The sequence below is a fragment of the Garra rufa genome, chromosome 3 (assembly GCF_049309525.1).
Source record: "Garra rufa chromosome 3, GarRuf1.0, whole genome shotgun sequence".
In the NCBI taxonomy this organism is placed as follows: domain Eukaryota; kingdom Metazoa; phylum Chordata; class Actinopteri; order Cypriniformes; family Cyprinidae; genus Garra; species Garra rufa.
This window is the reverse complement of record NC_133363.1, coordinates 18,973,321-18,995,498: the sequence shown is the minus strand read 5'-3', so window position 1 is coordinate 18,995,498 and position 22,178 is coordinate 18,973,321. Positions and strand designations below refer to the sequence as shown.

The 22,178-nt window shown below is 38.0% G+C and overlaps 1 protein-coding gene across 1 annotated transcript in view; it reads left to right on the top strand.

The window, feature by feature from the left end:
* Positions 1-22,178, top strand: part of slc8a4b (solute carrier family 8 member 4b) — a 93,464-nt gene that overhangs the window by 52,118 nt on the left and 19,168 nt on the right. The window contains exon 6 of the mRNA XM_073835803.1: positions 21,877-21,983. Within this exon, the coding sequence (XP_073691904.1) occupies positions 21,877-21,983 (107 nt within the window). The remainder of the gene's footprint in view (positions 1-21,876; positions 21,984-22,178) is intronic.

Genomic DNA, 22,178 nt, shown 5'->3' with positions numbered 1-22,178 from the left:
TCAGATATTGTAATCTACTCATTTGTTCTGGGCCATTTCACGGGAAGCCCTCAAGCATGCCAGGGCCCTGGGTGACTGACTACATCACCTATAGCCCGGCCTGCATGCATCCACATACAGTACACCGCACACACATGGACACACACACACACACACACACACACTATGGAGCCCTTTAATTACAGGGCAGATGTCCAGGCAGAGGGAGACTGCAGGCCTGTTGTCCCAGCCATGATTAGAGCCTTCACAGCTGCCTCATTGCTCTCTCAGGCCCCTGGAGCCCCAAGGCCTTCTCCCCAACTCAGCATCTCTTATTATGCATGACACCAGCACACATGCCAGTAAAGTCCTTGCTGCATTAAGTTTATGAGTAAAGCTGCCATACAATACACTAAAACTTTGATTGGACAATATTAAAATGCATCTAAATTAAAGTGCATTGTGATTTGATCCATTGTGTACTTTTAAGTGATGGAGGCAAGAAGACCACGGCCCGTTGCCATAGCGATGATTTCTGTGCCAATTTGTTAAACTAAATGCAAAAACTAATTTGGTTTATGTTGTGATGGAAAAACAGAAAATACATTTAGATATATAGGCCAATAATGGTAAGTGTACTTGGAATATGAAAAGAAATGCAGCCAGTTGAAAAAGCTCTTTCTTCTTCCTCTTTCATCCCTGTTTAGTCTAACGAAGTTAACACGAAGACATGTTTTTTAAAATTGATCATACAATGAATGTAATCATTTTATTTAGTAAGTACATATTAAATGATCAGAAGTGACAGTAAAGACTTTTATAATGTTAAAAAGGTTCTATTTTACATAAATGGTGAACTTTTCATTTATCAAAAAATATGGAAAAAATGGATTGTACTGCCTTGCAAAATTATTCATACCCCTTAATTTTTTCATGTTTTATGTTGCTGCCTTATGTTAAACAGCTTTAAAGTACTTTTTTCCCACATCAATCTAATGTACACTACTGCAAATTTATTAAAAATAAAAAACTTCAATAATTACATTGCATAAGTATTCATACCCTTACCTGGAACAATTGAAACTAGGGATGCACCGATACCAATCGGTCGATAAAGCTTGCGCGTTTTGTCAGTAAAGCCGGTTCTGTAATCAGCGGTAAATGCCATCAGGTGCGTGATTTCACGTTGAGCCGTATATACTACACACAGCCGTTGTTTACTGACGAGCTGCACATAGCAATGTTCATTATCAGTGTGAATGTGCGCAGCTCGTCTGTAAACAACGGCTGTGTGTAGTATATACGGCTCAACGTGAAATCACGCACCTGATGGCATTTAACGCTGATTACAGAATCGGCTTTACTGACAAAACGCGCAAGTTATCGACCGATACATATCGTGCATCCCTAGTTGAAACTAAGCTCAGCAGCATTCATATTGCTTGTGGATGTTGATGGAACTACACTTAGAGTGAAGTTAACCTGTGGCATGATCAAATATGCAGATAGGAGAAGCTTACAGAAGGACAACTGCAACCTCAATGCAACATTTCACCGATCTGGGCTTTATGGTGGTGTGGCAAGACTCAATCCTCTCAGCGAAGACACTCCATGCACCATAATGACAAAGCAAAAACTTAATACTTTATAATTATTAAAATAAAAAAAAACTGAAATAAGTACATTACATAAGTATTCATACCCTTAACTCAGTACTTAGTTGAAGCATCTTTACAGCATCAAATATTTTTGGGTATGATGCAACAAAATTTGCACATCAATATTTGGCAGTTACCTGCCATTCACCTCTTCACCTCTCAAGCTCTGTCAGCTTGGATGGAGTCTGGCAGACATTTTCAGGTTTCTCCGGAAATGTTTGATTGGGTTCAAGCCCAGGCTCTATCTGGGCCACTCAAGGACATTCACAGAGTTGTCTATAAGTCACTCTTGCTGTGTGCTTAGGTTCATTGTCCTGTTGGAAGGTTAACCTTCTGCCCAGTCTGAGGTTCTAAATGCTCTGGACTATCTCAATATTTTGGTGCACTGAGATTTTCTTCTACTCTGACTAGTCTTCTGCTGAGTCCCTCAGCCACTGAAAATCAGCCCCATAGCATGAGGCTGCTACCAGCACACTTTTGGAATGGTTTACTTCAAATATGATGATTGGAATTGAGGTTCATCAGACCAAAGAATCTTGTTTTTCACAGTCTGAGGGTCCTTTAGGTCATTTTTTTGCAAATTCCAAGTGTGTTCACATGTCTTCACTGAGAGGATTGAGTCTTGCAACACCACCATAAAGCCCAGATCAGTGAAATTTTGCAGTGATGTTTATCCTTCTGTAAGTTTCTCCCATCTGCATATATGATCATGGAGCTCAACTAGAGTGACCATCAGATTCTTATTAAATTTAACACAGGTTAACTTAATTCAAAGTGTAGTCTTTGACATCTACAAGCAATATGAATGCTCCTTAGCTAAATTTCAACTGTCTCAACTATCCCAGATAGGGGCATGAATACTTATGCAATGTAATCATTGAAGTTTTTCATTGAAGTGCAGTAGTGTACAATAGATAGATGTGGGAAAAAGTAATTTAAAGCAGTTTAACATAAGGCAGCAACATAACAAAATGTGAAAAAAAATGAAGAGGTATGAATACTTTCGCAAGGCACTGTATGGTTTCTACAAAATATTAAGTAGCATATTTGTTTTCAACATCGATTATAATAAGAAAAAAATCCTGAGGACCAAATCACCATATTAGAATAATGTCTAAGAAGCTTCTTTTATTAAAAAAAATCTTACTGACCCCTTGAATGGTAGTGTAAATGTTTATTTTTTTTTTGGGTGAACTATTCTTTCAAATAACAGTGGAAAGGTTTATCCAAGGATTTAGTTGCTCTGCTCTCTTACATTGATCAGGCTGAACTATTTTTTTTTTGAAGATATATATGTTAGTGTTTTCCCTTTCTTTATACAGGCAGTACACTAAGTAGAAAAGAATCAAAGTGACAGGGAAAGAGAGGAAAGGATTGGAAAGGACAAAGAGCAGGTATGCCCGAAGCACAAGCACACTATGTGTCTGAATGCTGCCTTCGAGGCTCTGACAGGTTGAATCTAATTAAAATGTATTACAGCCCTGTGTTATTAAACACTAATGCAATCTGTCTGTCTGTAATTATAAGCCGGATCAGACCTGTGGTGGTTAACCTCAACCTCTGTCAGTGATCTATAGCATATCTACTTTTCTCCCTTCTCTTTATTTCGTTATTTCTTTCTTTTTTTGTATGCTCGTCTGCTCATTCACACACTGAAAATCAATTGACATCTTGTACTTTGAGATAAAACAGTGCAGCAAATGCTTGATTATCAGCGAAATATTTCATTGCATGCTTAAAACAAAGCTTTTAGCACTGGGTGTATATCACACCCACTTAAGATGCAGCCAATAAGGCAACATTATTCTGGCCTCCCAGAATGCCGAGCCTTAATGTTCCTTCAACACCCCTGCTCTCATCTAACACCTCATTTAGTTTGGGGTATGTAACTACCTCTTTTGTATTCTGGCTTTTTGAAGTCTTATCTCCCCCCTGAGAGTCTCATCCTGAGCATTTATTATCTCTAATCTGGACCCTTGTTATCTAGATTCATGCTTGCGTATATTGTGAGTATGGTTTGGAATTAGTCTCATTACTCAGTTTGCTTTGTTTTTCATTTTGATAACGGGTTTGGGAGTATAGAACAAAACTTGAAACCTGCGCTTTGTTTAACTTTGCTCTGTTTGAGTTTAGATGATGCCCTACCTTCGGTTAGTTTTTGTCATCTAAATCCTCCACTCCTAAATTGGAAGTGGCTTAATTAGCACTGCAAAGACAACAAGTCGTTGAGGCGTTCCCTGACGATTAACTTGAAGTGACAGTGTGTGCTTGTGTGTGCTGTTCTATGTTTAAGGGAGATGTCAGACCGAACGAGACACAGGAAGAGGTGCAACAATGAGAGAACACAGAGTGAGATAACACAATGTGAAAGAAAAAAAAACACTGTCTGCTGGATTGAAGAGTTATTTATCAGTATGCTAAGTACCAGTCAAACCGTTTAAAGAAGGGATGCTAAGAGAATGTTTGTAGGCAGACTGTATAGTTATAGTCTGTGAAATGTGATAGATAAGAAAAAAAAAATGAAGAGAATACAATCTCAATACAATTTAGTGATGCAACAATAGAGATAGCCCACGGTTCAATTCTTTAGACTAAAGCCCGGGACACACCAACCCGACGCCACCAACTAGCACCGACGAAAGCCGACCATCTTGTCGCCTCTAGTCGGCTGCGTCTGCGGGCGTCTGGGCAATTAAACTGAGCTCGAACACACCGAACTGACGACACCGGACTACAAACAAGAAGGTGCTTTCTGCGCATGCGTGAGGAGATATACTGTTGCGTACCTGCAGATGGCAGTGGTCTGTATTTTCATTCCAAGAAGAGAACCTCGAAGTAGTGTTGCCTGTGCAAACAAATCAGCGTTTCCGAAGCATTTACTTCGTTGCTCACCACAGAGATATTTGGTTTTTTGAAGATGTCTGACAATCTGCAAATGGCCCTGGCGCTGTCAGCTCTTGGTTTAGCGATAAAAAAGGACTTAAAAGTACACCAGATGATTTTTTTTAAAAGTCAAAGTGTTTACACCAATGGGAAATTGTACTATATATCAGTACAGTCAATATCAATATAAGTATAACACCTGTTGTACGCACACATATATATAAAATTGTTATTATATGTATATATATATATATATATATATATATATATATATATATATATATATAGTAGCATTTTAATGTACTTATACTTATTTTCATTTGAAAATTATAACATTTCAAAGCTCTCACAATACACATTAGGGTGAACAGTAATCGCCGTTATTCTTGCAAAAAACAATGAAATTGCATAAATTGCATTGTCATTCATTGCATAACAATGAAAGTTCACTTCTGCGTAAAATGGCCACTCATCCCTAAAGACCCAATATTCACACATTTCACACCAGACGGCCGATCGTCGGCTTGGTGTGTCCCGGCCTTAAGACTTAGTTTCTCCCACGCCGTTCAGCGTAACGGCTGTTGTGGTTGTCCGGCTTCTACCCAGGAAGGTTGACGGCTTTGAGGTCTTCAATGAATGTCCTTCGCCACATGATCTTGGGGCATTCTTGCTTCCGTATACCTTATTGCGGATTCCAAATTAAGGCCTGGTTAGCGGCTATCGGAGGACATGTCTGGTAAACCACAGCCAATGCTCAACCACGGTTTGTGCCAGTGGGCTAGTTGACGTCCGGTGATGCGCTTCTTCATTGGTAACCATATCTCGATACATGATCTTTAGGATGCGTCTCAGGCATCATTATTGGATCGTAATAAGGCACCTGATGGTTTTGACCATCATCTTCCACTTTCGCTAGCATAAATTGCCGTTGGAATGACGATGGAATTGAGCAGCTGTACTGTAGTTGTTGAAGGCAATGGCATTCATGCGCCATAACAAACGCAGCAGCTCAAGGCACAGTAGAGGTCGCCGAACAGGTCGGTAAACTGATAAAACGGTAAACTCACAGGTTGGTAAAAACATCAAAAAGACATGGACATTAATTATATGTCTTATTATATGTCTACTTAAAATTTATTTCGAGAAAAGTGTTATGTTTCCTATTTTTACCCAAAATAAGGTGGATTGGCCATTATGGATCGCTATGAACACATTGGAGGAACCTAATTTTGCCATGTCTGGAGGATCATGGAGGTCGTAGAAAGCAGCCTTCTCATAATATGAAGCTTTATTTGTAAAAATTATAATAAATTTCTGTAGCTCTGATTGATTTTAAATTGTAATTTTGTCTGCACTGCCAATGAAATTAGTCACAGCCCACAGCTCAGCAGTGGTTTTCTTTGCGTACAAAAAATATTCTCGTAGCTTCATAAAGTTATGGTTGAACCACTGATAGCAAATGGACTATCTTGAAGATGTCTTTCATATTTTTCTGGGCCTTGACAGTGTTATTTACTTGGCAGTCAATAGGACAGTTCATTCTTTTTGGAATCGATTCCTAGCCCTTATATAATGTCAGTTTCATTCTTACTGAGCCGGAGGGTGCCTCATGCAGAAACTCCAAATATGCATCACAGAAGTAATTGAACTGATGATGCTTCAGGAAATCCCTAATATAGACAAAAGCGTCCAGCTACCTCTGTGACTCAGACAATAAACACTTGACTACAGCAATATGAGTATATTTATAATACATTGCTAATTGACATGTTGAAAAAAACAGCATATGCTGGTTAGGTATGTTTTGAAGCATGGCAGCTGGTTTGTGATGGTTTAAGCTGGTTCTCAGTTAGTCATGAGCTGGTTTAAGCTGGTCCTGAGCTGGTTATAGGCTGATCCTGAGCTGGTTATAAGCTGGTTTAAGATGGTCATGTGCTTGACCTAAGCAGCTAGCTCCTTCTCAGGACCAGCTTATATAGCATATAACCAGCTCAGGACTAGCTTAAACCACTTCATGACCAACTAAGGACCTGCTTAAACCAGCTCAAACCACCTGCCATGCTTCAAAACATGCCTTACCAGCATGTGCTGGGTTTTTTTTTTAAACAGGGAATTCTGTGATAAGAATCCTCATCAGTTCACAAAAATAAATTATTTCAAACACTTGACTAATGTGGAATAAAAACACGTGATAATGTTCTCTTTTGCTGGACAACAGGTTTAGAAATGCTTCTCATTGCAATTCGTCACAAGGGAAGATGTTAGGCTTGTGTTGCTTTTTCAAAAGCATGTTATAACCAGGGAGGAGTTACCTCATTTCACCGTATAGACTCACGGACACACAAACAGAGGTAATTCAAGAGGAATAAGAAGAATGGATGTTATTTAAACATGAAACTAAATCACAGAACTGTGGATGTCGTACCTTACAGTTCAATATAATAGTAAGAATTGTGGAATCCCTAATACAATCCCAGTGCCTTAAGCCATAGGCAGGGAAACACCTTGGATAGATGACTCAAACCAATGGTGTTTACTTTAATATCTTGCCAAGATGGACATTTTGAACAAGATTTAAGGTTTAGACTTTGCTGTAACATGAAACAGAAAGAAAACAGCTGCTAATGGCAAATGTTGGCTCCATGAGCTGGTGTGTTTCTAGGAGATGTTAACAGACTGGCAGCAGCTGGCATGTCATCCCATAGACCTCAGCCAATCACGCAGTCACCTTCAACTTCTAAAAAGTGCCAGTGGTCCTCTTGGGCACATGGGTGGGTAATGAGCTTTAACAATCAAAGTAAGCTAAATAGGTAATGATGACATGAAAGAAGAGGAGAAAGACTGATGTGAGGATGTTAAAACATACATGAGAGGAGAACAAAGAACCAGGAGATGATAGATGGCAAATGGGGGAGGGTGGAAAACTAATTTTTCACAAAAAAGATAGAAAGTTTAATGAAAAAGAGAAAGAGGGCTATATACTGTGCTGATATTGAGGGCAGTTCATCTCTTTGTTTCTCTTGCTGTGGGTTTGAAATAAGCAAGATTTTTCCATTTCCACATAGCATAGACTGAGATAATGAAAGAGTCTGCCTATTTGTCTCTGTGTTTATGTTTGTGAGAGAGAAACAGTTGCAGATGTGATTATGTGGTTATCAAACCTGTTAGAGCTTTCACAGGTTTGACTTGACAGGGAGATCTAAGAAAACAACGGAGAAAGAGAGAACATTTCAGCAGATACATAGGGAAAGACCTGACATGATTCAAGTCACTTTTTTGTGCTATCTCTCTATAGCACATTCAGTTAGGATTAGTTTTAGTATTATGTTTGAATTGCAGTTTTTTAACCGGTCATATCTATGACTTCAAGAAATAATTCAGACGGGACTGGGATGTAGTTTTAGGAGTTTCTGGATGTTGGCATAATAATAATAAACATAAACATAAGTGATATAATTAAACACTATAATAATTAAAGTTGATGATCTCACCTGATTCTGATACAGTTTAATCTAATCAGATGTTTCCTATTGTTTTAATTCTATTTTAACACATGGAAATCCAGCAGTACTTGAAATGATTTTATACAGAAAGATGACAGAAGGGTCTACATTTCTATTTAAAAAAGTGTTCCATGCAATTTAACAGTAGATGTAGCTTTACGTTGTTTGACCAGGGTCAGATTAAATGAGAAAATGTAATAATGCTTGTAAAAAAATTTAGAGTAACAAAATCTCACAGTTGTGGTTGCTAGAAATTCACAATAAAAATATGGTTCCACTGTTTGCGATATTACAGGCTTTCTTTTTCTTTTTTTTTTTGTTACAACATATGTATTTCATATTAGTCCAAAACATTAGTAAGACAGCCCATAGCTGCAGTTTCGTAAACTGAGTCTAAAGTTGGGCACTTGCATTGTACAAGCGCCCAACACTAGGCTACTTTAGAGGAACTGTCCCTTTAATAAGTGTACTGTACACTCTTAAAAATAAAGGTGCTTTAAAAGGTTCTTCACAGCGATGCCATAGAAGAACCATTTTTGATTCCACAAACCATTCAGAGGTTCTTTAAAGAACCATCTCTTTCTCACCTTTGTATAATCTGAAAAACATTCTTTCGCCACAAATAACCTTTTGTGAAACAGAAATGTTCTCCTGGTGTTAAAGTTTCTTTATGGAACCATTTAGACCAAAAAGGTTCTTCCATGGCATCGTGAAGCACCTTTATTTTTAAGTGCATGTTGCTTAGAATCATTAGTAAATTGCAGTATTTTTGCGACTATTACAGTTCTCTCTAAGTGTTAACGTTTTTCCAGCTAACTAAAGACTTATTTATAAGTTCTTGTTTGGAAATGGCTAAGACTGTGTGGGTGTATCATTGTGGTAATTTGTCTAATGATCCAATTTCCTCCACACCCTCTAAAAATCATCTGTTAATCGTCATCGGCATATCTAATCTGTTGATCTGTGCTGTTGTTGTTTTCATCCTCCTGTGTGTTAACAGTCAATCATTCAAGTCAAGTCAAGGTACTCTATATGCAGAAGAACAATGAAAAAAGCAGTGTGTGAGGGCAAATGTAGAATAAAGTTGTCTTGACCTGTGTCTGTACAGCAATTTATATAATTCTCTCTTGTTCAGTCCTCTGCCAAAAACAATATGCTACTGTCCATGATCCCTGTCAGCTGTATGCCTAATTCCAGGAGACCTAGCCACCCTTGCCAAAGGCCTGTACAATCTCATCTATCCTTTGCAAGACAATTCTAGAAACAGAACTTGAAAATAATTTAGAAAGTAGAGTGTTTGGGCTGGTTTAAGCTGGGGCCTTAAACCAGTTCAAAAAATATCTCAAATCTGAGAACATCATGATTTGCTTTGAAGACATGCCCACTGTCTGCAACTGATTCCAAATGCGTACAGCCTCTAAAATTGCAGCTGATCTTTTCCTGTACCATTTCTATATTGTCAACACAACTCAGATAAGTAACTTTTTGTTGTGTTATTCAGATACATGTTCACCTTCCTCACTAGCATCAACCATGACTCCATCAATCAGATTGTAATACGCTAAAGACATCCTCAATGACTTTCCACCTTTGTACATCACATTGCAGCAACTTCTCAATCTTTCTGCTTCACACTTCACAACGCTTGAAAAATTAGGCTTTCATTCCACTTTATTCCAGAGTTCAGATTCTAGACACTTTGTGGTCAGATTGGTGCCATTCAAAACAAGCTTATGCCACACTTCTGCTTGTTTGTCCTGTTTCCTTCTTCCATGTTTCACTTCTGTTTAGGCCTCTACACCTACAGTGCTGCTATTGGCCTGGCTGATAATGGCCTGCTCATCTAACTCTCGTGTTTAGAAAGAAACTACTTTTCTTGCATGTCAGTGCATACTTATCAGAATGACTCACTGTCCAGTTATGCTAAGCATGAAGTTTCAAGGACTCCCATTAATTAATATAACAATCATGATGAACTGATTTTCATGTTATTGTTGTTAACTGGTAATGGCCAAGATTATAATGTATACTATTTAAGCATTTTTATTTAAATAAATTAAAAATTTAGGGTTACAATGAAATATATGTACAGTGTGAAACATTAAGTTATTAAAGATTCTTAAGATTATTGTAAGGTAAAGTACAAACATGGACAGTTAATTATCCGATAATTTAAAAGCCTATTGTCAGATATCCAATATGGTACAGGTTTCTTTTGCCATTTATTGCTATATAAATTTGCAGAAGTAGCATGGATTAGTGCAGAAACAGACATCAAATGCCATCCACAGGTCTTAAATATAGAAAATACTTCTCTAAGCCTACTGCGTATACATCATTTTATATAATTGTTCAGATTCTGTGGATTGTAGCGGGCCTTCTGACAGGCAAGGCTGAGAATCACGCCTCTGTCTCATAAGCTTAAATGCTAATTCCTGAACATTAGCGCAATGTTCAGAGACACTGTCCGTGCCGCCCATAAGCTGCTCATCATTGTTCTTTAATCAGAAAGCTGTTGTTCAAGAAGCGCCAGATAGAAACACGTGCATGACAGCATAAGACAGACTTTAATGGAGTTTAAATTATGACTGAATACTGCCATCTAAATCTACACACCTGACTTTACTGGATCAATAACTCCACCCAAGATGTGTCACCATTGATCATGAGGGAGGAGAGCGTATGTGTGTGGACTGCCCCAAGCAGCTCTGCCCTGGTTTCAGTGTCTGCTGTGTGTGTATGTGTTTAGAGCGGGGAGCAGGTGGCCAAATTTGGAGAACATGACCGACTCATAAATGATGAATATCTCAGTCCCAATGCCCTGCCTGGATGCATCACATCTATGATATATAAAGCCGCACAACCTCATGTCTCTCTCTTAAGTGTGCATGCTGTGTTTTGCTGAACAAACAGATGCTTTAGATGTTGGGGATGCTTCCAGGGCAATGACCTAATCCCATCTGTGCTCAAGTATATATGCAAACAATGTCATATCAGATGATAGGATGAATATAGTTCTAGTAGGAATGTCAAATTAAAGTGTCATTATTATTTACAAATCTTAAATGTGGTGCACGAGCAGGGAATATAAATGAAGACATGAAATTAAACAATAGCTTGGCTACAACTTAAATAGCTGATCTATTATTAAATTGATTAAACTTAATAGATTGGCAGCCCTAAGTTGAAGTAATTACAAGAGGATGCGATCAAAACACTCCTCTTTAAATAAACAATCATCTCAATGCACATTCACCCCCTACCGTGGAAATCTAGATTGCATTACCATGTAATATTCATTGCACAAGTGTTTTTGATTTGATTTGCTTCATGGATTACATGGAAAGAATTACATGCATTTGATTGTACATTTGATGCCACGAACTCCACATTTGCAAGTCTGAAGGTTAAGTACAGTGGAATACTAATCGTTTTAATCTAAAGTGATGCTGCTTTAACTCATACTCTGTGTGGCTCAGGGATAGATTTGCAGATAAGAGGTCACATGATACTCCCACATGTGTGTACTGCGTCACTATGAACATGAGATTAAAACTTAATTCAGAGGCAGTATTATTTATGACTGTCTATGAAGGTATGCTTGCATATGTTCTTGTCTTTGTGTCTTACAGTATGGTCTCTGTCCAATACATAACATCATAACATAATGTTATGTAATTATTCTTGTGTCCACTTAATTAGGGGCCAAGCACTGGAGGTGCGAAGGCACCTATTGTATCCGTTGGCATTCGTGGGAAAGTTGTAAAATTTGGCACACTGATAGAGGTTTAGTTTTTTTTCTATTTTTAATTGTTCTAACTATTTCAAACTCGTCCTAGACAGTTTGCCTGATTTTCACCAAAATTGGCTCAGATCATCTTCAGAACATGCTGCCAAAAAGTTATGGAATTCAGGTTGATTAGTCAAACCATTCTCAAATCACGCGAACAAATTCTATGAAAAGAACACAAAATTGGATGTGAGGTTATATCTCTGAAGCGGTTAGACGTATTGAGACCAAACTTGGTGTGTGTTATAACAAGCATGACCTGAGGCTACCTGCAGTGTTTTGGCACAGTGCCACCTAGTGGTCAGGAGATATGAAAAATGGCTATTTTAGCTTATAACTACTGAATGGTTTGGCCAAAAGTCACTAGTCTCATTAGATTCAGAGGGGCATGCCGAGTTGAACGATACCAACTGTTCCCATGTCAGCCATTTTGGCTGTTGTCCATTTTTAATTTTGTCAACAAAAAAAAAATGCTATATTTTATGAAGGCATTGACATATCATTACAAAACTGGCACCATGCCCTGACATTACTCAAAAAGTTTGGTGGCAGCACCACCTTATGGTCAAAAGTTATAATGAAATTGGGAGAAATGCTAATAACTTCTGATAAAAATGGCTTATTGTAATAAAAGTGATCTCAATATATTCCTTGGGTCATGCCTAGAACATTGATACCAATTATGCCAAAACATTTTGAAAACCTACTTTGGTCCGAATTTCACTCTGATCATCCTCAGACCATACTGTTGAAATAAGAAATGGTTTTCGTTTAACACATCAACAAATTTGCTGGAAAGATGCCAAAGTGCATCTGGGGCTGTATCCCCTGCCTCGACAGGATGTCTGCTCCCAAATTTAGATACCCAGCGATGTGAACTGCTCTCAGGAGTTTCCCCTGGGACCACACAAGTATCTGGTGCGCCAGCTTGTACAAGGGGCACGAACGCAGACCTCCTTGGTGGTTGATGTAAGAGACCACTGCTGTGTTGTCGGTGCGCACCAACACATGGCGATCTCTTAGGTCTGGAAGAAAGTGTTTCAGAGCCTGAAACACGGCCAACATCTCCAGGCAATTGATGTGCCAGGTGAAATGAAGGCCCCTCCACAGACCACGGGCCGAGCGGCCACTCATGACCGCTCCCCAGCCAGTGAGGGAGGCATCCGTCACAAGCGGCGACAAGGAGCTCCCAACACCGGGCCCTGATTCAGAAACCAAGGTTTCCTCCACATGTCTAAGGCACGAAGGCATCGCCGCATGACCTTGATCATGTGAAGCGGGTTTCCCCTCGGGGAGAACCCCTTGGTTTTGAGCCACCACTGAAGGGGCCTCATGTACAGCAGGCCAAAAGGAATTACGTTGGATGCGGCTGCCATCAGACCCAGCAGTTTCTGAAACCGCTTCACAGTGAGTGACCGGCCTTCCCTTACTCTCACGACCTCCGTGAGGATTGACTCTACACGAGCAGGAGACAAGCGTGTCCGCATAGAAAGCACACTTTTCTTGGTGTTTAGTCTTAACCCCAGCACTTTCATGTGTGACAGAACAACATCTCGATGTTGAACTGCCATCTGATCGGACTGGGCCAAAATCAGCCAGTCGTTGATATAGTTGAGTATGCGGATGCCCTGGAGTCTCAAAGGAGCCAGCGCTGCATCTACACACTTCATGAAAGTGCGGGGTGAGATTGCGAGGCCGAAAGGAAGAACCCGATATTGGTATGCTTCGCCCCTGAAAGCAAACCTCAGGAACTTCCTGTGTTGGGGAAGGATGGAGACATGAAAATAGGCGTCCTTCAGATCTATCGTCACAAACCAGTCCCTGACCCCTTGCCCAACAGAGCCGACGTGGTCTTAAGCGGTCTGGAGGGCAAGGTCGGAGTCTTCAAAGACGATTCCGCCTCAGGGGACAGATAGCTCGCAAGCGTCTGTTCCACTCGGGGCATCGCCTTATACGCGTGCTCTGACAGCCCCGCCACATTGGTGTAATGAGCGGCAGACGGGCTGTAGAGGCAACACCTCGGTGTGGAGGTCAGGGAAAAACGTAAGACTCCGGTGTGGAGGTGGTGGCCGAGACCGCAGGGACCAGACCCGCGAGGAACGCTGGTGAAGGCTCCCTCCTCGAAGAGAGCCTTCCGGGAGCGGAGCAAACGCAAAGGCATGTGCTCGCAATGCGGGCAACCAGCCCCCTCGAGGGCTGATGCCGCATGCTCCGCTCCCATGCAGACAACACACAAGCTGTGTGTGTCCTCACTCCTGATGAAACGAGAGCAAGGAGACACACACTGTTTGTAATGTTGCTGCTTATGTTCACCCTTCTTAGACATACTGACAAACAATCACTCTCAAAAAGAAAGTTGTGCAAACTGGCACGAAAAAGGGAGAGTGACATGCACACAGAGCGCTTGTTGAAGACAGAAAGCTGACGCTGTTTTCTCCGCACGTGCTTTTAAGCTTCCTGGTCGGTGACGTCATCATGCCGGTGATGTCCCGCGATTCGATTGGACTGATTGCACACATGATTCAGAGCGTGGTCACGCTGGAGGCGTTCCCAAAGCGTTTCGACACAGTGTAAGTGACCTGTAAGGGAACTACTTTTCCGAACTTTTCCTAGACCGTTCATCCGATTTTCACCAAAATCAAGTCAGATCATCTTCAGATTGTGCTGGCAAAGTTATGGATTTCACGTTTTCGTACAGCTTGATGCCAAAAAGACTTTCTGTCTCTCTTTTCTATCTCTGTAAAGCTTTGACATAATTACACCAAACTTTGTGTGTGGCTTTATCACCTCACACTAAACACACACCATAAATTTGATAACAGCACCACCTGGTCAAAAGTGATAAGCCAATAAATCATATTACTAGGAGTTTTGCATTATTTTTGTCATTTTGACTAAAATAATTAAAATGGCTTCCTTTACTCATTATTGCAGTTGGTCTGGCACTCCATGCCACGCTTAGCTCCTCAGTTTGCCTTTGGTGTGCTTGGCCCCGTAATTGCTGCTTGCAGCTATATTTGCAATTGTTTTTGTCCAGTTATGACCATGTATACCCTAACATAAAAATTATAAAAATGTGAATTTGTGAATATTGAGTGTTTAGACTAGAGGTATGTGTGCAGGCACGTAGTGCAAAGTGACATTGCTAACTGCTGACGCAATTCATAATTGCGATCATAATTGCCATTTTAGTCATTTTCTTGGCTCTGTGTGAACAGGGATAGTTTTGACAATGTCATCATCTGAAAGCAAAACTTAAAAACACACACACACACACAAACACACACACAAAGGAAGAACTTTTCTGCATTGTTGTACCTACCCTTGGTTCAACATTTAACACAGTATTTTATTGTATTTTTGAGGGTGAGTAAATGATTACAAGTTTGGGTGAATCATAACATTTAATGTCATTGGCATTTTTAATATTAAAAACTAACATGCGAAAACAAGCAAACATAACTGTTACAATGCCATTCTTAGAATTGTTACTGTATGATTACTATATTCATTGCCACTAAAAAACATCACTTTTGCCATTCTTCTTTAGACATTTTCACTGTATTCTTCTCTACTCTTCTGTTAGTAGGTCAGCAGTAGTATACTGGCAAACTAGAGCTCATCCGTCTATGGCATCCAGCTTGCCTGTTCTTTTTAGTTCATACAAAAGCTCCACCGCATTTCATTTTTTTTGTTCCTCACTCTTTGATTCTGTTAAGCCAATTCTTCTCAGAGTGACTGCCATTTAAATCCTTTTTATTCCACATCTGTTGGAAAGAACTAGCCTTGTCTTTCTTTCCTTATGGTGTCTATTTGTGGCATTTGTTGACAGTAACATAATGACTATAAATGTCCATGACTATTATGTGGAGGATTCTCTGGACCAAGACCATCACATCTGCCGTCAGCTTTTTCACCCTTAAAGGTGAAGTGTGTAATTTTTTCGATGTTAAAATACTCCTAATATACAGAGACAGCTATAAATAAGTTATTTATATGCTGGTTTCCTGAATAGTGGAAACACGGTTGCTTTGTGGCACTTTTAAAACATTGCTTTATTTGAACTGTTTCATTTGTGCCACTGTTTCATTTGTCAACACTGTGAGTTAGGTAATGGGGTGAAAGAACTGGTAGGTGTATTAGGAAAACCTGTTCGAAAACAGTGATTATTTTTCACTGTGCATTTGTAGCCACTAGTGGCACAAATGACACACTGCAGAGTTAACTTCAGTAAATTGTGGCCATGATAATAATAACGAAATGCATAAATCCTTTTCCTGATCATGAAATTATAGGTTGGTGTGTAGCATTTATCTTCATTTATAATCAGCCTCTCTTCGTGTGAGTTGCATTAATTAAATCACAGCTCACCGTACTGAACATGATGGTCCTTGTCTCTTATTAATTATCACCAACCACAACCTGCTAATCATCACGATAAGCAAGCAACAGGAAGTTAAGTGTGGAATTTTGATTAGACACTGAATATTGTGTGTGTGTAGGTGATGATAAGGTGTCTTGGTCTGACAGTGTACACATATTGCCTACAGTTTAGTATTTCAAATATTGGTACTATGAAGCGAACTGGCTGTATCATTTAAGATGAATCTCCTCTCTGTGTTTAATTTAATGCTTCAAGGCTTTCTTTAAAAATCAAAACACTCAAGAAAATGAAAGTGGAATGTTTTAGGACCTGCACTTAGAAAAGGAGCTCATTAATGCTTTAAAATTCAGTTGAAGTGGAGAAAACACTCAACATACCTTTTTATAGTCACCACCCTTGGCATAATGAAACACTCTGGGGCAAATTCATTTTTGCGTATGTTATTTCAGTGCCAAACCTTGTTTTGCACTGTACAATTTTGGACCCAATTTTATCATCTACTGTAAGCATCTAAAAGCTGCTTTTGAGAGTTCCTATGACACCTGTCTATTGACCCTTAGCAAAAATCATCCCTCCTTAGTTGCTGTTGCTATATACAATGCCGCTCTCACACATCTAGACATTATGTTCTCACGCAGTGAAAAATACATCACGGAGCAAAGACAAGACAGAGCAGATTACTTCTGGTATTAAACAAGGTCTCTGCTTTAAAATCTTGACATTTTTTAAGTAATTCAAACAGTAAATACCGTTTTGTGGCTCTTTAATGTGTTGTGACAGATCAGTGTATTGCCTTATTAGATCAACCAACACATGAATCATCTTTTCACAAAAAAAAAAAAAATCATGAATAAACTTCAGAACATATTTTATTTCAACCGTGGAAAGACGTCAGTACACAGTTTTTCAAGTTTAAGTCCACCGAAGGTAATCTGCTCTTCTGTCTGATTTGTTTGTCAGACAAAATGGTGGATTCTGCGTTATGATTGGTCAGATCGCCTGTCAATCAAGCTGTTTGCGAAGGGTCAATTAAAGAACCAATAAAAGAATAGCAACTGCTCATGACTTGTGTATGACTATGAAAGACGGAGACTGAGAGAGATGTTCTGCTACAGATATTAATGGTAGCTAGCCTTTATGATATGCAACATAGATATCTTGCTTTGGTTTATATGGTACTCTTTTGGTTTCATGTGTCACTAAAGAATCCAAATGACTAACCAGCCAACCAATGCTGTTTAAGTGACCAAAAACTTATATTAGTAACTTATATGGCATAGTCCAACATAAAACATTTACATATTTGTCTAAAGTAGCATGCATTGTATTGTATTTTAGGGTATACATTTCTATCTTAATTCTATCTTAATTCTAGCATTTTCTGAGAATGGAACCCATGACCTTGGCATTGATAGAACCAAACGCTACTGTGTGAGCTACAGGAATGCAATATAACATATAATTGATGATGTTGAAATGTACACATATCTCACCAGACTCATATTATACAATGTTATTGATCAAAATCATCAAATTTATTTATAGTTCAGTGTTGATTCAGTTAAGTTCAATAACAGTGTGAATGTTACAAAGTTCACCAAATTTAAGATAAATTCAATTTGTCTAAAATGAAGAAAAAAATTCTAATAATTCCAAAGAAATGGTGATTAAATTAAACTCACTAAATTAAAGGTGAATTTTTAAATAGAAAACACTGAAACTGTATTTTTATGTAAAACATACTCCAATAATTATTTTATAAACAACTTATTAAAAAAATTGGGTTCTCATCCAATAGTGTCACTGCAGTCAAAACTATAATAAAACTGAATTTTAATTGTCTTTTATACCCTGTAGAGACAGAAAAAGACTTAACCAGGCACTAATTGTGCTAATATAGTGGTACACCTTATGTAATTAAGTAGTTTTAATTATTTTCAGCACAAACTCACCTTATTATAGAAATTAAACTTATATGGATTGAGCATTGTTTAAAAAGGTCTTTGTTAACTGCCAGACGCAATTAGTACTGTGCTAACAATGTGTGCAGAAATAGGTGATAAATATACATTTATTTCACATAGATCATGTATTCCTTTAGCTCGAACAGTAATGCCTGTGCATCGGGTCTGATTCCTAGAGAATGCATATGTAGACCTTGCATTCAGTGTGCGTCAAATGCTTAAATGTAAAACTATGCATGCACTGTGAAGTGATGCTGTAAAGTTCACCAGATCATGGTAACCTGCTGCATCCTACAAAACCTAGCACTCAGAAATGACCTGAAATATGGCAAATTGCAGCATACAAATTATTTTCAGCACAGATGTTTTGGTCATGCTTGCGGTGTTACCCAATTTGCATAAATCATTTAGTGAATTGCGTGTTAAAACAAAACAGACAGCATGGGTAAATAAACAACGCTTTCAGCAGACACGGTTCAATCTTAGTTAATACCCTACGTTATCTGTAGCTTACTTTCTGTCTTTTCTTTCTTTACCTCTTCTCCTTCTTCTTCGGCTCTCTTCTTCCTTAGTCTTTTAAATAAAGAGTAATGTGTGTGTGAGGGAGAAGCAGCAGGCAAATGCAATAAAACACATAGCTGACAAGATCTTAATTGAGCTGCTGGATTCAGCTCAAGAACACGCACGCACGCACACACACACACACACACACACACACACACACATACACACACACACAAAATCTAATAAAAGCCTAGAGAAGTGAGGGAAGGGGGAATAGGGAGGGAACGGGATGGAGGGCATAGAGAAATGTACTAGTTGGAAGAGAGGCAGAATGAAATATGGAGAGCGGGAACGCAAGAGTGAGTTTAGTTAAGAGGAGAGCTGGAGTTTGAAAGGCAAAAGGCCAGTGAAAGGTGAAGAGAGGTAAAAAGAACTCAACTGTATTTCCTCAGTCCTCATCTGAAAAGTTTGAATCTCAGTTCATGAATAATCTAAGCTAAAGGTTGATCAGTCAAGCTGACATTGAATTAATGGATTGAGCAAAACACGAGGAAAGGAAAAATGTTAAAATTGCTGCACTGGGAAAGAAAGATTAAATACAAGGCACTTATGACCTGTAATACTTTCGAATTCAGAACGCTTGCTTCTAAGTTGTGCTTATATACTTCAATGTACTGAATGTGCGTCCCTTTGTAGAGCAGAAAATCCTACCGTCAACAGAAGAATTTTTCATCCTCTTTAAAAAATGCATTCGCTCTCTTTGTCTCTGTCTTACTCTCTCTGTTCCTCACATAAAAGAAGATGAGGGCTATTGATTAAGCCTGCTTTAATGTAATGTATCTGTCAGTTTTAATTGAACAAAGATGAATGAATGTGTAATGAATTCAGTGGGTGGTGAAAGTGGGAACACTGAGGTACTATAGCCATAGTAATATTCTGTTGTTCTTGACACAGAGGCTTTTGACCTCTCGCTTATCCATATATACACACATAAACAAGCTGTGAGTACAGTTAAGACTTTAAAAAGTCGAAATAAATAATATCTAAATAAATAATATAGCGCTCTTGCACACAAAGTTCTCTTTCAGTCTGTCTCAGATTTGATATCCCCTACAAAAAACAGCTGTGGTCCTATAGTGAGTGGACATATTCTACATATTCTACATATTCTCTAATTTCCCTATGAATATTTTAGTGTTTTTTATTATCCTTTTTCTCATTTCTCAAAACCTTATATTTACAGCTCAATCAAGTTTTTTGTAGTGTACATCAGATAAATGGTTCACAAATGTTTAATGAAGAAATTCACTTTTTTATGTACACAGTCCATTGATTAGTTGTTATATTAATATTATGGTTGCATTTTATTTGTGACCCTGGACCACAAAACCAGTCATAAGGGTAAATAAGCTTTCCATTGATGTATGGTTTGTTAGTATATCCTAGGACAATATTTGGCCGAGATACAACTATTTGAAAATCTGGAATCTGAGGGTGTATATAAAAACACAAATATTAAGAAAATCATCTTTAAAGTTGTCCAAATGCGTATTAATAATCCAAAATTAAGTTTTGACATATTTACAGTAGGAAATTTGCAAAATATCTTCATGGAACATAATCTTTACATGATCCTAATGATTTTTGGCATGAAAGAAAAATCATTCATTTTGGCCCATTCAATGTATTTTTGGCTATTGCTACAAATATACCCGTGCTACTTAAGACTGGTTTTGTGGTCCAGGGTCACATTTTGAAGTACATGTGCTTACAGTGTACCTATCGAAGAAAGTTCTGGTAATATAAGGTAACTACATAGGGTAGGGTCAGGTTCAGGGTTAGTACCTAGTTATTGTAATTACTATAATAAGCGACTGTAAAATAAAGTGCTACCATTATTATTATTATTATTATTATTATTATTATTATTATTATTATTATTATTATTATTATTATTATTATTTTTATTATTATTTCCAACAATTATGATTAGGTGGTCTGGCCATGTGTGTGTGCCCTCCCCTGTACCATGGTGCTGAATGATTAGCACTAGTGTTCAAAAGTGTGGGGTCTGTAAGATTTTATTCAGCAAATATGCATTAATTTGATTAATAATGACAATAAAGACATATATAATGTTACAAAGTATTTCATATCAGCATATTAGAATAATTATTGGTTAACACTTTAGTATAGGGACCACTTCTCATTATTAACTAGTTGCTTATAAGCATGCCTATTAATAACATTTTATTAGTACTTTATTAGTAATTATAAAGAACATGTTCTGCGTGACCATATTCTATATACCCAGTCCTAGCCATTAATCAAAACTTAGCAACTACCTTACTAACTATTAATAAATAAATTATTGGTTTATTGAGGCATAGTTGATGATTTGTTAATAGCAAGAGGACTTTAAAATTAAAAGTGTGACCATGATTTCTATAGAATCATGTGGCACTGAAGAATGGAGAAATGGCGGTTACATTTTAAAATACATTAAAACAGAAAACAGTTATTTTTAATTGTAGTAATATTTCACAGTATTACTGTTTTAAAGGCAGCCTGTCTGAGAACAGTGAGACTTATTTAAAAACATTAAAAAACCTTTTGAAACACTTTTGAACAGTTGTGTACATGCTACTCCAAGGTAGTTCAGATAATACAATAGCACATGTGCCACAAAAAACTACTGGTATTATTATATCACTGTATTTTTGATTTCTGTGATTTCTAAGATTTCTGTGCAGGAGACTTCTGGTTGAAGTTTCAGTGTGCTTGTTAAACTATTATGCAGTTCTTATTATAGCTCAAGGTTGTTGAGGAGAGCAATGCTGTAATATCTCTCTATGGGAGTAAGATGTTCTTGCTTTGTTTATTAATTATGCAGCAATTATTCTGAATCCTGTACTTAAAGTTTCTGCCATCAGTGACATTTACATTGGCGCTACAAAACATCATTAATAATGCATGAAATGATGATGCATTTGGGTGTGTACTTGTTTACTGTATGTCAGTGTTATGCAAATGCTGGTGTAAATTACAGATGAATAGACTCAAATTCATTACACTCAAATTCTTGCTGTTTAGAGTCATAGTTTCACAGTGTGTGTGTGCATGTGTTTGAGTAATTACATAGAAATTATGTAAGTGTGTTTAAAGAAATAGCACTGTGTCACCCTGTCTTTATTTTTTTCTCTCTCTACAGGAAAACAATCGAGGTGAAGATTATCGATGATGAAGAATATGAAAAGAACAAGACCTTCTGCATTGAGTTAGGAGAGCCAGTGCTACTAGAGATTGGACAGAAACATGGTAAATTGTGCAAAATATGTGTGTGCACATATGTTAAAGAGTTATGTAGTATTCAGAGCTGAACTGAAATGCCCTTAAAATTTCAATTTACTTTCTGAACTTGAATTGAATTATAATGAGGTAGCAAACGTGATGCAGAAGTCCTTTAATAGGATTGAATGCAATGAAATTCAGAGAAATTCACATCATTTAGCT